The 17,588-nt window shown below is 38.1% G+C and overlaps 1 protein-coding gene across 2 annotated transcripts in view; it reads left to right on the top strand.

Annotated features, from left to right (window-relative positions):
- Positions 1 to 17,588, top strand: part of EIF2B3 (eukaryotic translation initiation factor 2B subunit gamma) — an 87,836-nt gene that overhangs the window by 30,025 nt on the left and 40,223 nt on the right. For both annotated transcript variants that reach the window (XM_079777703.1, XM_079777704.1), the window contains exons 4-5: positions 687 to 846; positions 11,845 to 11,956. In XM_079777703.1, the coding sequence (XP_079633829.1) occupies positions 687 to 846; positions 11,845 to 11,956 (272 nt within the window). The remainder of the gene's footprint in view (positions 1 to 686; positions 847 to 11,844; positions 11,957 to 17,588) is intronic.

The raw sequence follows: 17,588 nt of genomic DNA, 5'->3' as shown, positions 1-17,588 counted from the left end.
CTACTTCAGGCTCACCATGAAAAGGCAGGGTTTTTAGGAAAAGGCTAGGAAAAATAGAAGGTATCAGGAAAAGAGAAAGACCAAATATGAAATGGATCGACTCCATAAAGGAAGCCATAGGCATGAGTCGAAAGGAGCTGAGCAGGGTTATTGAGGACAGGACATTGTGGACATCACTCATTCATAGGGTCTCCAGGAGTCTGAGCCAACTGGATGGCACATACACAGTCCAAGTTTCCTCCAAGTTCCAGAATAGGACCTGACTGAGCATAAAGTAAGTGCTCAGTAAGTGTTAGATAAATTAATCACTACAAGTAATAATCCAGGTTCTGCCCAAGAATTTCTAATGATTCATTTCCTAACAAAATTATTCTTTTTTGACTAGCTCTGATTGACAGACATAAGTTAATATGAAAACCAAAAATACTTCTGTTCATATTTTACCTGTCTGTTCTTAGTTTTGGTCTTGGGCTCTTCAGGTTAAATTTGGTTCTTCCTGAAGACTGTCAAGTATTTGAAGAGTGCTATTATCTCTTTCTTTCTTAGTCCCACCCCCTACTCCTTGTCTTGCCCACTGTCACCCACACATACAATCTTCACAATGTTTCTAAGCCACTGTAATTTTTCCTGATTTGGGTGATCCATTGTCCTTTGTGATACTGACTTTCCCCTTTTCCATTTGACAGACAGACGTACTGGTCCTGAGCTGTGACCTAATAACAGATGTTGCCTTACATGAGGTTGTGGACCTGTTCAGAGCTCATGATGCATCACTTGCCATGTTAATGAGGAAAGGCCAAGAGAGCGTAATACCAGTTCCAGGTCAAAAGGGGAAAAAAAAAACCGGTAAGGAGACCAGTTTGATTTGTTTGTTGGGTTTTTATAATTATTATTGTCATTTATACTTCCTTTTAAAAACATTTATTGAAAACTAACTGCAGTACAGGCACTGTGCTAGCAGTTGATGACATGAAGTCCAATACGACAGTTGCTGACTTGAAGAAATTATAACTATTAATCAGATTCTGTAAGGTCCTAGAGGCTTTTGTATGCAGAGCAGAGCATTCAGAACTGTTTGCATTGTGTTTAAGGCTTAAATAATGGAATGCATATATTTAAGAAACAAAAAATTAATTGAAAAACTAATTTTAAAAAATATTTAAAGTTTGATTGCAAATTTAATTAGATACCTTTAAGCAGTTAGAATTACTACTACAAATGTAGTATGGTTGATTCTTTTGAATGGTCCAATCACCCTAAATACATAAGATAGTCATTAACCGTGCTTTGTCTTCTTAAGATTACAAGATACATATTTTTACATTTTCCTAAGATTCTAGTAGTAGGTTATTATTTTTTTTAATCTTTAGAGAGTTATAGTAATCTTAATAGACCAAAAAGAAAAGGAAAAGTACTCCAGTCAATTTAAGGTTTTAGTATTTGGGTTATTAACTAGTTGTTAATTTTGGTTAAGGCATAGTTCCTGATTGCTTTTCCCAGAATATTTCAAACCTGAACCACTGATTCTGTGACAGGGCTACTTTTAATAACTGAACTTATGACCAAAAGCTTTATAAGATCACACTTTTTATATAGGTTTTAGTTTTTCCTGGAATGATGCTTTTTTACCCTGGAGCTTTCCCCAGGAATGATGAGTTCTTTAGATTTTGCTTATCCAACATTATGTAACCCATTGTCCTGGCATTATTATATATTGATGTAGTCTCTTAAAATTACTAGAAGCTATGTATGGCTTATTAGCATCCTGCTATTAATAGAGCCACCTAGAGCTTTCATTTCTAGGATTTGAGTAATCTAGTCTGTATTTTTAGCTCTTTCCTTTAGGGCATTTGGTTAAGTTATAATTTTGCATTATAGCATTGAAACTTCTTTCTAGCTGCTTTTTGTGTTTAGGTGATCACTGGTGCAGATTAACTGTTGGATCCTCTTTCTACCTTATTATTATATATAATCCTCATGTCAGTCATTCCTTTTGTTCTTGATATATTTTCTACTTTTGCAAGGTCTGGTTTGCTTACTACATAATTCCCTCTATTCAACCTTTTCAACTTATTTAGATAGAGAAACTGTATATCCAGATTTTATAAACTGATGTATATTTTATAGACTCCACATTTATAATAATTTTAAAAATCAAATGCCCTGTTATATTACTCTTCTTGGTATTAGAACATTTTAGTACATTTTATGTTAGCTTTTATCTCTTAAGTATTATTATACTCAATTGACATCTTGACTATATATATGTATATATCTATACCCTATCTAATAAAAGAATAGTATGCAAATTAACCATCACTCCGCTACACCCATAAGCCACGCTCACAAGCCAATCAGGAGAGAATATGCAAATAAACCCAACCAAGATGGCTATGGCCACAGAGAGCAGGAGGGAGGCTTGGATTTCCCAGGCAATGGAGGAAGCCAAGCTTTCCGCCTGCCCTTGCTGGCCTAGGCCTCCACTCAAGGCTACAAAGTTTCAATGATAGAAGATACATAAATCCAAACAGAAATGGCAGCAGCCACGGAGCTGGAAAGAGCGGGAGGCTAGGGTTGCCCCCAGCGATGGAGGAAGCCAAGCTTTCAGCACACCCTGGCCAGCCCAGGCCTCCGCTTAAACTTTTGTACTCGGATGTCGAGTGTGACTCGACACGGTTAGCATCAGTAGCAGCTTGTATGTTGAATTGTATTGAATGTATCAATAATTTGAAATATAAAAAAATCCAAATAAATAAGTTTGTATGAAAAGAAACTCCAGTTTTTTATTCTACTGCCGCGCTTTGTAAAATCTGGGGTATTTAAAAAATTAAATCCCGAGTAGAATAAAGGAATCGAGAAAAAAGCAAGCGAGTGCAAAGGGTTAAGGCTACAAAGTTTCAATTATAGAAGATACATAAATCCCAACAGAAATGGCTGCCGCCACGGAGCAAGCAGAAGGCTTGGCTCCGCTCAAGGCTACAACGTTTCAATTGTAGAAGATAAATAAACCCCAGATACCAGGGCCTCCGCTTGGGTCTCCGGGGGGGGCGTGGCGGCCTGCAAACCACCACAGGCCCCTTGCCCAGGCCGCCCCATGCCCCAAGGGAACCCCCACCCTGACATCCTTCAGGGCAAACCAGCTGGCCCCCACCCCTGCACCAGGCCTCTATCCTATCTAATAAAAGAGTAATATGCAGATTGACCATCACTCCAACACACAAGATGGCTGCCCCCATGTGGACACAAGATGGCCACCACAAGATGGCCAGCAGGGGAGGGCAGTTGGGAGGGACCAGGCCTGCAAGGTAGGGCAGTTGTGGGTGATCAGGCCAGCAGGGGAGGGCAGTTGGGGCGATCAAGCCTGCAGGGGAGGGCAGTTAGGGGTGACCAGGCTGGCAGAGGAGGGAAGTTAGGGGGGACCAGGCCTGCAGGGAAGGGCAGTTGGGAGGGACCCAGGCCTGCAGGGGAAAGCAGTTAGGGGGGACCAGGCCTGCAAGGGAGGACAGTTAGGGGCAAACAGGCTGGCAGGGGAGCAGTTAGGCATCAATCAGGCTGGCAGGGGAGTGGTTAGGGGGTGATCAGGCTGGCAGACAGAAGTGGTTAGGGGCAATCAGGAAGGCAGGCAGGTGAACAGTTGGAAGCCAGCAGTCCTGGATTGTGAGAGGGATCCCAGATTGGAGAGGGTGCAGGCTGGGCTGAGGAAACACCCCCCCGCCCCAGTGCACGATTTTCGTGCACTGGGCCTCTAGTATATATATAAAAACCTAAGCGACCGGTCGCTATGATGTGCACTGACCACCAGGGGTCAGACAATCAACACAGGAGCTGCCCCCTGGTGGTCAGTGTGCTCCCACAGCCAACCTCCCACGGCTGACCAACCTCCTGCATTCCCCGCCCCCTACCCCCGGCTGGCTGGCCCCATTTGGCCCCGATCGGGACTGGGCGAGACAGCCCCAATAGCCGTCCAGGCCGAGGGACCCCACCCATGCACAAATTTGTGCACCAGGCCTCCAGTGTGTATACACACACACACACACACACACACACACACTAGTGTATACATATACAGTATATATGTGTGTGTGTGTATATATATATACACACACACACACACACACATACATACATATATGTATATACATACATTATTTTGCATAGAAGTTATTTTAAAGAACTACTGCAACTGAAGTGCTGTCAGAAGTACACTATGCCAACATCAGTGAAACAGAAATGCCTTAAATACAAGCACATCTATCACTGACCATCTTGTAATCTTTCTTTCTGTAGTTCACTGGATGCAATATTTCATGATAAAGTTTTAGAATATTTCTAAATAAATAAATACATAGCTTTTTATAATTTTATTTTAAATGAACTTAACTATTATCTATCTGCCCATCCATTTGAAAGTGTTTTGATGCATAAGTTGTCACAAACTGGCCAATGGAAGTTTCTTTAAGCTGGCTCTTCTATCCTCTTTGAAAAGTATGATGTATATTGGTAACTTGCTCTTTAACTGGAATGTGAACATGGAGACAGGGAAGCAGGAAATGGGAGTGAAGAGGAAACAGCGATCATACTAAAGAGTTTGAACTTTATCCCTAACAGTGAGGAGCCATTGAGGAATTTTAAACAAGAGAATGTCATAATTAGATTTATGGTTTAGAAAGATTTGTCATTCTTAACATGAAATTTTGAACTTCTCATTTTCTATATTTTGTTATATTTGAAGATGAAAGATTCACCTAAATACCTGAGTTTTTAATTCCTCCCATGGGATGCTATGCATTTTAGTGATGAACATTTTTTTAAAGAATTCTGAATTTCTCAGACTATATATTTGGCCTGCTTCTTGGCAGCTATTGTGTGACAGAACAGCTAATCCCCTCTCTATCATATTTTGTTTAATAGTCTAGATCCCCTAGGTCCAAGTTTTCCAAATCATCATGTACTGACTTATAGGAGAATGGCTATGGTTAGGTGTTTCCAGAGCCATCTTTTCCCCCCTTGCCACTTTCTTGGAAGATTTGTAGGAGATGTAGATACTGAGGAAGACAGGATCAAATTCATGTTTGGATTTTTTAGACTATTTTTTTTCCTGCTGCAGGCTGCTACACATGTTGTTCTTTGCCTGAAATACTGTCTATGCCCTCTTCTCCCACTACACACTCACTCTAAATCCAACTTAGCCTTCAAATTATTTTCTGAGCGAGGCCTTCCTTGACTCTCTAATTTGAAATTATATCCCCTGTTTACCTACATATGGTAGCTCTGCCTTCTTCTACTGGACTGTAAGCTCCATGAGAGCAGGGATCACACCTGTTTTGTTCATTTTTATTTCTTTTTTTTCCCCTTAATCCTCACCTAGAGATATGTTTTTATTGATTTTTAGAGAGAGGAAGGGAGAAAGAGAGAGAAAAAAAACAACATTGATGTAAGAGAGAAACATCAATCAGTTGCCTCCCATATGCCCCCCTGACCAGGGATCAAATCTGTAACCTGGGTATGTGCCCTGAAGGGAATCGAACCCACAATCTTTTTGGTGTATGGGACAAGGCTCCAACCAACTGAGCCACTGGGCCAGGGCTGTTTTGTTCATTTTATTCCCAGGCTCTGGCCCAGATATGGCTCATGGTGAACAGTCAGTAGATATTACAGTATTGAATGGTTTAGGGATCTGCCTATAAAAGCAGCTCTTATTGCCTCCCAGGTAAGAGAAAGATTCAAGCCCTAGCAGTTTAAATCCTAAAACTATGAGTCTGGTCTGTAGTTGGATTCATGAGTATAATTTGCATGAATCCATAGGCCATATCTGGGCCAAAGCATGGGGATAAAATGAACAAAACAGCACTGGCCCAGTGGCTCAGTTGGTTGGAGCGTTGTCCCATACACCAAAAAGGTTGTGGGTTCAATTCCCTTCAGAGCACATACCAGGTTGCAGGTTCGCATAAATCACAATACTTACCATTCTCTTGAATATTATAAAGAGCGATAATTTATAATGTTTTGTTGTTGTTGTTAATCCTCACCAGAGGATATTTTGCCATTGATTTTTAGAGAGTGTAGAAGGGAGCAGGAGAGACAGACAGAGAGAAATATCCATATGAGAGAAACACATCGATTGGTTGCCTCCCACATGAGCCCCTATCAGGGCCAGAGATCAAGCCAGCAACCGAGGTACCTACTGGCCCTTGGCTGGAATTGAACCCGGGACCCTTCAGTACGGAGGCCGATGCTCTGTCCACTGAACCAAACCGGCTAGGGCTATTATGATTTTTTGACTGATACTACATTGTCTATTAATTTATGTTTAGAAATGTTTTCAATTTTAAAATAAACACCTACTGCTATAGCATGGCTGTTAAGAGCAGAGGCTCTGTTCAGACTATGTAGGTTTCAATGCCCCAAAACTGTATGATAATGGGCAGATTAACCGTCCTGAGCTTCATTTTATTTAGCTGTAAAGTGAAATTGAATCCTTTCAGGATTTTTTTGGTGAGAATTAAGATGTTTGTAAAGCATTCTATTTGCTCCTTAAAACATAGCAGTTGCTTAATAAATTGTAATTGTTATTCTTATAATCATTATCACTTCCACATATATTTTAGAAATACTCCTATGGGAAGTAATTTGGTCCTGCAGCCTAACAAATCACATTTAATAACTTTGCGAGCATTCTACATTATTTTTAAAGGGAATTTTTAGATATTTTATGTAAAATGGTAACCCTTTATAGACCACAAAATATCAAAATGCTTTTGTTTGCATTATAGCTTCTAAGTCTATAGGGAAATTAATTGTGGCAGCCTAAATGTCTAGACAAGCCTCCTTGGAAGAACCACATGTAACTTTTTCTGGTGATTCAAATGGGCTCTGCTTTCTGAAGCTTTTTTAAGGTATCAACTTCTCAGAAAAGGAATTAGATGATTGAGTGGTACAAGAGGGACCCAGAAACCCAGCTAAGCTGTTCAGGGAAATGGGGTATATAAACTCTGGAAAATTCCATTTACTGATTTTTGCAGCATTGGATACCATTACGGAAGTATAAAATCTGCCACTTGTCAGTATTTAGCCATTGTTCCACCATTTGCTTAGTATTACTTATTGAGCAAATGGGTCAACAGATTAGTGTAACACAGTTATTGGGTATGTGTTACATCAAGCACAGAACTAGGTACAAGGCCCATATAAATGGGCGAAAAACCCATATAATATCCCTATCTAAAGGATAGACAGACAAGTGTTTGTTATACCCTCCCTAATCATAGGGCATTTTGAGAAACCTGACACCTGAAGGGGAAAATTGGATAGAAACTGTGATCTTGAGAGAACTAATGGAAGCCTCATATATGTAATTTTTGCAGTCACAAAAATCAAACAGTTAACATTACATAAAGAGAATATCAGTGATATAAAAACATACATATTTTAAACTTGTAATGATGCATAAATATCATTAATTCCCATTTACCACCCCTTGCTTGTTAGAAGCTAAAAAATTTCCTTTTTTCCTCAATTTCAATAAGAACATGGAATATTTATTTTGTTGTATTACAGATAACATGTTTATTAAGGGGCTTGTCTTTTTGATATATTCCTCTGTGCAAATGTTTTATGCTGTTATGATATAAATTATTGACTGTTATCTCTGTAATTCCACTGTGTCTCTTGGGATATTTGAAATGGAAAAAATTTGTTTAACCCAGTTTACTGTAGTAGTATTTCTCATATTCCTCTCCATTTCTCAGAGTTATATAGTCTTGGTCCAGACTAGAACCAGTATATATTAGTGTGCTTCAGAATCATACGAGTGAAAGCTGTCACCTCTCAATCAACTTAGTTCCCTCTACACTAACAATTATTGGTCGGCAGTTTTGAGCCTATGTTTCTTTTGCTTCCTTCATTTTTCTTAAAGCTGTACTGCAAAGGAAAACTTCTACTCTGCTTGGGCTTCTGCTTGATCTATTTCCTCTTCTCAATTCCCACTCTCTCCTCTGCCCTTTTTTTCCTAATTATATCCAACAGAAGTGACTTGAAATCCCTGCATTATTCAAAACTGAAGTTCTTGTGATGGAGGAAACAAGTATATAGAATTATGTTCAAATGTGCCTAGAATTCATCATCACAATGTGATAAGTACAATAATAGGAGCATGTGCAAAATACAAGGAGCAATGTCTCAGTTATAGGAAAATATATTTTAAAGCAAAATATATTTTAAAACATGATGTTTGAAAAGAAAGAGGTGAGCAATTTACTTTTGTGCAGACAGGGTAATGGCTATGAAATCAGCTCCCTGTCCTACAAATGCTTTACATTTTGATGTAGTCATTGCATTTAGGACATACAATATATATATATATATATATATATATATATATATATATATATATACACACACACACACACACACACACACACACACACACACACATACACATATATATACACATATATACATATATACATACATATATATACACTAAACTAAGATATGGAAAACAGAGATAATCAAGATTTGCTCTGAAGCTAAAATCCAGTGAATGGAGCTAGATAGTATGTTATTGACCAAGTTTTTATATCTATTTAGCCTAATAGCATTTTGTGAATAGCTGCTCAAGATTACATCAGAGATAAGTGGTAGAATCAAAACTTGAACCCATGCCTTCCTACTCCATAGCTGGGGCTTTCTTTTTTTTTTTTTTTTTGTAATTTACTGTTCATTTTTATCAAGATTTTATATGCCCATAATTTAAAGAGAGACATAATTATCCAAGAGTGTTTCATGAGGCTAAAATCAGAGTGTCATCCAGGACTGAGGACTCATCTGAAAGCTCAACTAGGAAATGAGTTCTTCTAAGCATACTTGTTAGTTCACAGAATTTCAGTTCCCTGAGGACTGTTGAACTGAGAATCTCAGTTTCTAGCTAGCTGTTAGCTAGAGGCTACCCTCAATTATTTATATTTTTTAAAGTCACTTGGGCCTCTCTTTACATAGCAAACATAATGCCTGTCACAGAAGAGGTACACAAATATATTTATTAGCTAAATAAATGAATGGATAAGTAAATGACTATAGAGGAAACAGAAGGGTTCAAAGAAGTAAAAAAAAAATGACTAAAATATGAATAGTTGAATATGACAGATTTTTAAAAATAGAACGTCATAGTTTTAACTGCTTTCTTAACGCTATTTGTGTGGTCTTTCTTCTTAGGATGAACATTCTAATGTTACCTGCTCTGCTGTCAAAGTGGAATTCACTTTGTTAGCACAGAACAGAAACATTTCCAAGTATCCCTAATTTATATCATATTCTGAGGTCCCAGTTACTATGGTAGCTACAAAGAAGCAAATACAAAAAGTGGGGCCTGAGAGTGAGGGGAATATAACTGAAGTGCACCAAAACTGAAAAATGGACTTGTCAAAAATTACTGCTCCCGGGACATTCGGGTTTTTGTGGGCCTAAGGACTTGGATAGGCTAAACACTCCAAATTACATCCAAAAATAATATCTCTGTGCTTCTTTTTAAAATATTGGTTCATAATCAGACCTTTGCAGACTTTGTTATGTTCTCAAGTTTCCATGAAGTGGATGAATGAATGAATTGATATATGTCAAAGCTGCTGTATGGCATTTGAAATTCTCTGCAGTTTTTAGCTTTGATTGAAAGTCCCTATAAAACTTGCCTTCAGATTGGCATTATTTACCCCCTTCCTTCTTTGGAGTTCACTAATCTTAGATACTGAAAAAAATAACATAACTTTTAATGGTAGCTTCTCCCTATTCAGATTCAGACACTACGTATGATAAGATGACCAGACACCATCTGAAGAAATTAATGCTTTAGCCACTGAGCTAAACACATTATACACTTGAGTAATGCATTTGGTTCTTGGTATAGAGACAGCTGAAGCTGACAGGGAAGCATTTTTAATTATATGGTAGTCATTGCCTGTCAATGGGAGGCAGATAAATTCATCTTTAGAGATAAAAATATTTCCTCGAGTTCAACTTTCACTTTCTCCTTGGTGTTAAATCATTGCTTTATGTGATTTTTGTGGGGATTAAATGAAAGCATGTATTAACTTATTTAGTCCTTATTATCCTCATTTTACAACTGAAACTGAGAAACAGAGAGGTTTAGTATCTTGCTCAAAGACATACAAATAGTATGTGGTATTCATACCCAAGTGGTGTGGCTTCAAAGGCTCTCTTAACTATATGTTATGCTGCCTCTATTTGAAAATGCTTTTGCAAGCTATAGATAGATACTATACAGATCTTAGCAGATTTTGTTAAGTGTCCAACACTGTACTGGGTTTATATTTAAAGGAACCATAAGCCTGCACTTGAAGAGCTTATAATGTGGTTGGGGTGAAGAAATGTAACACAGAAAACAGCAATAATAGGGCAGCCTGTAACATCACTATCTACCAGATAACTCTGTACATTTAATAAATATGTACCTTATTTTATTTGAATGCTCCCATACACAGCATAAAATCTAGTGCATAGTAGACATATAGTTAATGTTGGTTGAATGCGGATGTCCTTAAATAATGTTATTCCCATTTTCACAGTGAGCAGACCTAGCTGATTATTTCAAAGAAAGAAATTCTTGTATTTTCTTTTTGTGCCAGGCGGTGGGCTTGTGGTTAATCCACTTAGGTGGTTAAGTACTAGCTTGACTGCCCCTCTTTTTTAAAAACTTTTTAATTTATTTTTTACAAATAAAAATTATATATTTAAGGTTTACAAGGTGATATTTTGGTATTTATAGATATTGTGAAGTTATTACCATAATCAAACTAATTAACATATCCACCACCGCCTTCACTTTTTTTTTAAATAATTTCAAATTTACAAAATGGTTACAAGAATAGTATAAAGAACTTATATATCTTTTTTAAACTATATTTTTATTGATTTCAGAGAAGAGGGGAGAGAGTGAGAGAGAGGTAGAAACATCAATGATGAGAATCATTGACCGGCTGTCTCCTGCACGCCCCACACTGGGGATTGAGCCCGCAACCCAGGCATGTGCCCTTGAACTGGGGAATTGAACTGGGGACCTTTCAGTCCCCAGGCTGATGGTCTATCCACTGAGCCAAACCGGCTAGGGCAAGAACTTATATATCTTGCACCCAAATGTTAATATTTGCTTTATCATTCTCTCTTTCATAGCCTATATTCAATATATATCATATGCATATTTAATGTATATGTAATATTTTTCTGAGCTATTTGAGAATAAATTGCAGGCGTCATTCCCTTTGCCTTTAAATACACGAATGTGCCGAAACCGGTTTGGCTCAGTGGATAGAGCGTTGGCCTGCGGACTCAAAGGTCCCGGGTTCGATTCCGGTCAAGGGCATGTACCTTGGTTGCGGGCACATCCCCAGTGGGAGGTGTGCAAGAGGCAGCTGATCGATGTTTCTCTCTCATCGATGTTTCTAACTCTCTATCCCTCTCTCTTCCTCTCTGTAAAAAATCAATAAAATATATTTTTTTAAAAAAATACACGAATGTGTGTCCTTTCCCCTCCACCCCCTCCATAAAGGACAGATCTCTAAAAATAGGAAATTACATTGACACAATACTTTAATCTATAGAACTTAGTCAGAATTCACAGTTAACCTAATACTATCCTTTAGAGCAATAAAAATTTTTTGACTGCCTATGTTTTAAACATTGTAATGAGTATGTGCTATATAACACTCAATTCTGTATTTGGTATTCTGTATTTGGTTCCAAGAGAAATGTGAGCAGGTACCCTCTTCCCTGTCTTAGTCATACAGGCAAAGCAAATGTCTTTGTTTGATATCCTTCTTTTGTATGATTCAGTGGAGCAGCGTGACTTCATTGGAGTGGACAGCACAGGAAAGAGGCTGCTCTTCATGGCTAATGAAGCGGACTTGGATGAGGAGCTGGTCATTAAGGGATCTATCCTGCAGAAGTAAGCCCTAGGGTTTTTCCTATTGGCAATTCTTCTTGTCTTAAAACAAAATAAAACCACCCAGTGGATGGGAAAGAGTTATGAAAACTAGATTATACTGTGTGAAATTAACAGAAGTATGTGAATGTTTTCCCAAGGGACAGAATGAAGACTTTCTTTCACCACACAAGCTTAACTTTTCTCTGTGTCTTTTCTTGCCAAGGTAGAGTCAGATCCTGCATTGGAGTGGGGCAAAGCAGCTGTGGGGAGAACAGGGAACAGGACTGTTTTTCTGACAATGTTATAGAGCTTCTTTTTTTAGAAAAGTTACTATCTTAACCATTTTTAAGTGTACATTTCACTAATCTTCATATATTCACAATGTTGTGAAACAGATCTCCAGAACTTTTTTATCTTGCAAATATGAAATTCTATATCTATGAACCCTTTGCACTCGCTTGCTTTTTTCTCGATTCCTTTATTCTAATGCTAACCGTGTCGAGTCACACTCGACACCCGAGTGCAAAAGGTTAAACAACATCTCTCCATCTCTTCTCCCCAGCCCCTGGTAAACTACCATTCAACTTTCTGTTTCTATGAATTTGACTCCTTGCAATACTCCATATAAGTGAATCATAAAGTATTTGTCTTTCTGTGACTGGCTTACTTCATTTTGTGTAATGTCCTCAAGGTTCATCCATGTTGTAGCATGTGTCAGAATTTCCTTCCTTTTTAAAAAAATATATATTGGTATTAATTTCAGAGAGGAAAGGAGAGGGAGAGAGATAGAAACATCAATGATGAGAGAGAATCATCGATTGGCTGCCTCCTACATACTCGCCACTAGGGATTATGCCCACAACCTAGGCATGTGCCCTGACAGGGAATCAAACCATTACCTCCTCGTTCATGGGTTGATGCTCAACCTCTGAGCCATGCTGGCCAGGCTCCTTCCTTTTTAAGGCTGCATAATATTCCATTGTATGTCTATACAACATTAAAATTTTTTTTTTTCATTAATCCTCACCAGAGGATATTTTTTTCCCCAGAGAGTGGAAGGGGGGGAGGTGGTGGGGAGAAGAGAGATAAACATAAGTGCAAGAGAGACACATCGATTGGCTGCCTCCTGCACATGCCCCGACTGGGGCCGGGGATCAAACCTGCAATTCAGGTACATGCCCTTGACTGGGAATCGAACCCACAACTCTTCAATATATGGGCTGACACTCTAACCACTGAGCAGCACCAGCCAGGGCAAGAATTCATCTATATTATTTCAAAACAAATAAAACAAGAATGAACAAGACCCAAAAGAATTAGCATGCCAGCTGTGCAAATATACAGCAAACAAAATGAAAGCAAGAAAAAAGCCCTGCAGAAGACAAAGAGCCTACCCTGAAAAAGAATAACTCAATGAATAGAATGAATTTCTTTACAACTCTACAACTATAAAACAACTCATTAAAATGTAGATTTTATAAATAAAATTTCAGTGATGAGATTATAAAACAACAAAATAAGATAAAAGAGTATAGAGAACTAAGAAAATAGAGGACCACGTAACTTAATTTCAGAATTAACTAGTAAATTTTAAAATAACAAATAATGGAATAGTAGACACCAATGAAAATCAAATTATTGACATAAAGGAAAGGTTTGAGATAATCAGTGATTTAGATGAAAAAGAAAATGGTTAATAGTTACAGAGACTCACCCTGGTGTGGCTCAGTGGTTGAACATTGGCCCATGAACCAAGAGGTCACCAGTTTGATTCCTGGTTAGAGTACATGCCCAGATTGAGAGCTCAATCTCAAGTAAAGGGCATGTAGGAGGAAGCCGATCAATGTTATGCTCTCACATCGATATTTCTCTCTTCCCCCTTCCTCTCGCTCTAAAAATCAATAAATATTCTTTTTAAAAATATATACAAGAGCTAGTAAATATGATTAGAACACCAAACATAGATGAGGTTGGAGATATCACACAAAAAATGGGGGATCTATGTTCTAAGGTCCTCAGTGTTCTTCTCCCACTTGGTTCCTAAATACTAGCAGCCAGGCCTGCACCTGTCAAGCAAGGACAGAAGGGAATTCTTCTCTGTGGTATCAGACAGTCTAAGAGGAAAGACCTAAAGATACAAACATCAGGGAGTTCCCAACAGATAACCCATCTCTTAGGTAATTCTACTTTAAATTTCAAAGTTGAAAAAGCCCACCACATGTTCAGTGCTGCCAATCAGATATTGTACCACTCTTAAATTTGGACATGCACACAAGAAAAACAACAAGAATTACCGGATCTAAACAGGGGGAAAAAAAAAAAACAATAAATGAGTAGCAAAAAAAAAAAATCAACTTAAAGGGAAACATTATGAAGAGAAGAAAATGTCAAAAAGGTAACATTATTCAGAAAGATGTGTTGTTTAATACTTGAGCCATCTGAATTCCATTACTTTGGGAGCTAGGAATACAATGTGAGCAAAACACACCAAAAACCTTGCTCTCATTGAGAGATGAGAGAATATTTCATTCATGAACCCAAAAGCTGTATGCTATCTTTAAAAGAGCAAAAGAGAGCCGAGGTGGTGTGGCTCAGTGGTTGAGCAATATGAACCAAGAGGTCACAGTTCGATTCCTAGTCAGGGCACATGCCTGGGTTGCAAGCTCAATCCCCAGTGTGGGGCATGCAGGAGGCAGCCAATCAATGATTCTCTCTCATCATTGATATTTCTATCTCTCTCTTCCTCTCTGAAGTCAAAAAAAAAAAAAAAAATATATATATATATATATATATATATATATATATATATATATATATATTGAAGGTTATGAGGGCAGACACAACCAAAGGATAATGAGTGAGGATATGGAGAGAAATGCCTGAAGTAATATAGCATAGGTTCTAGATTGGATGAAGAAAAAAGTGAGAGAGAGAATTAAGAAGACAAAGAGAGAGGGGGTAGGGAGGCAGGCAGGAAGGGTTAGTAAGGGAATTCAATATATATATTTTGAATCCTGTTTCCTTCATTTTAGTCCCATTATATCTTTCATTAAAAGATACAATGGGACTAAAATGAAGGAAACATTTTTTTTTTTTTAAAGCCCAGATCTGCTGGTTTCCTAAGACTAGATTGCATTTTTTGTTCTTGGCAGGTTTTTCCCTCCATTCTTCTAACTTGTAATCTACACCCTAGTGATTCAGGATTTCTTGAGTGTAGTTGCAATAGGGCAGCTGGCTGGATAAATGAGCAATAAAATGTTCTTCCCCATATTCATATGACCCTCTGGGGCATTGTGCTCCTCCTGGCCTCAGTAGGATGGTGGGTAAAAGCTAATTAGATTCAGATTTTTTCAAACATGTTTGAATATGAGAATCCAATACTTCCTATCCATTTTTTAAACTGAATTTCCAAAAGTGAGGACTAGTGCCTATTAGTCAAACACTAAATCTGGAAAAAGGCCTTTGTGTATATATCTGGGGTCACCAGAAATCTCTTGTTTTAAAGTTTTCTTAATTTTGTAGTGATTGTAGGAGAAAAGGACAACGTTTGTTTTCTCCCTGTCTGAGAGAGGATGAAGTGTTTGCTTGATTGCAAGGAAATGTTCTGTTTTGTTGGGCTTCAAACATATTTAGTCCTAAAACGTGAGATAGTGTATGGTGCTTGCTGGAGTAGGAATCCTGCTAAGCCTATAGTCGGGTACAGAAGCAGTCTCCCCAGCAAGCTGTCTAGTCATCAGGTAGTACTTGACTCCAATGAGTCCAGATTCTTACTACCTCAGGGTATTTTTAAAAAAGCAGAAAACATTTTCCAAATGTTGACTTGAAGCATTACTGACTTGGAGAGACCTTATATGTAGTGGAAAAGAATGTTGCTGGTAGAAGGAGCATGGTGTTGGAAACTCAAGTCCAGAGAATTTGGAATTTAGTCTTGAGACAAACCAGCTATATGATCTCGAGCAAATCACTTTGCTTCTCTAAGCCTCAGTTTTCCCAACAAATTGACTTAGTTCTTTAAAGACAGTCCCCCCAGTTCTAAATTTCCTGTTTTATTTCTGAAAGACATGTGTTTTTAATAATTCGTAAGTAAAAGGTATTTGTGCCAAATATTTAATAAGAAAATCATGTAGCTTTTCTCTAGTGTTGTGTTGTTTTCTTTTGAATACTAGTCAAGGGTTTTTCTTTACTGGAAGAGTAATGAAAAACTAAAACAAGCTTCTAAAGGATATATTTAAAATGGAATAAAATGTTCACACATTCGTCTTGGAAAATTTAGACATTCATATCTGGGAAGACAAGGACTTGAATCAAATCTCAAAGATCATGGCCAAATTTGTATTTCTGGGATGATGAGAAATGGGTTTATACTCTTGATTATTTTCCCAATGGAAAGTCTTGAAATGCTATTTACTTAACATTAGTATCCCCATTACTGCAAACCAGCCATAAATTCCTAAAGTACTTCTCTAATTTTGCAGTTCTGGGGGGAGGAGTGCAGAGGGGTTTGTAGAAGTCAGGATCAAGAACTTTTCCCAAGGTATTTTGTCCGGGATAGGCAGTGAGACTTTTATTCTTACTTTTCTATACTTTTAACTCTCACGTCTATAAAGTCGTATAGATAGGTTATTTGTAAAAGAACCCATGTCAGCATCCTTAAGCCTTTTCCTTAAGCCAATTCCTGATCATTTCAGGGCTTCTGCAGTACAAATCAGTAGAGCTGGTTTAGATTCCAGCTTTCTTGGATATGCTAAATCTGTTACCACCATCCTTCTGCTTGCCAGATTTCAAAATATTGTTTCTATCCTCTCTTTTCCTAATCTTTGTTCTTGGGGGTTATGCCTTTTTAAAAATAGCAACACCCTTTACTGTCACTTTCATGAGCTTTCAAAAGGAATAGGGCTTTATGCTTATAAGTAATCTGCCATCTTTACCTAGAACCCTGTTTCCTTCATTTTAGTTCCATTATATCTTTCATTCCCTTACTAACCCTTCCTGCCTGCCTCCCTACCCCCTCTCTCTTTGTCTTCTTAATTCTATCCCTCACTTTTTTCTTCATCCAATCTAGAACCTATGCTATATTACTTCAGGCATTTCTCTCCATATCCTCACTCATTATCCTTTGGTTGTGTCTGCCCTCATAACCTTCAACTTTGGATTACTTTAACATCTACTTTGTCTACTTCTACATCTGTTCTATTAAAGACTTCAGAAGAAATATTCTGCAATGTTGTAAATTGGCACCAGTTTACAATGTTGTAAATTCATGTTTTCAATCTTAGCTGAGCCCTTAGACTACTCCACATTCTTAGACCTGTCCTGGACCACCTTCTCACTTCTCTCAGCAGCTATTCTCAACCATTCCACTTTCCTGTCTAAGGTAATAACCCTGCCTCCTCCTTCTGCAAGAAAATCCTGGCTACCAGATGCTGATTTTCCCAGCATACTACCCTACCCATGATTTTATCTTCATTCAGACCCACCTTTAATTCCTTTTTTCTAGCCTTAGAGGAAGACGTTTCTGTCCTATTTAAGACCAGTCCCCTCACTATGTCTGTACCTCATTTTCCTCTGCCTCCCCTGGAACTGCTCCATCAGTTTTTCCAACACTCTCCACAATTTTCAACTTTTCTTTTTACTATTTCTTCCCCCTCTACCT

This window comes from Cnephaeus nilssonii, assembly GCF_951640355.1.
Source record: "Cnephaeus nilssonii genome assembly, chromosome: 7".
In the NCBI taxonomy this organism is placed as follows: Eukaryota; Metazoa; Chordata; class Mammalia; order Chiroptera; family Vespertilionidae; genus Cnephaeus; species Cnephaeus nilssonii.
The sequence above is the reverse complement of the archived record's forward strand: the minus strand, read 5'-3'. Positions and strand labels throughout refer to the sequence as shown.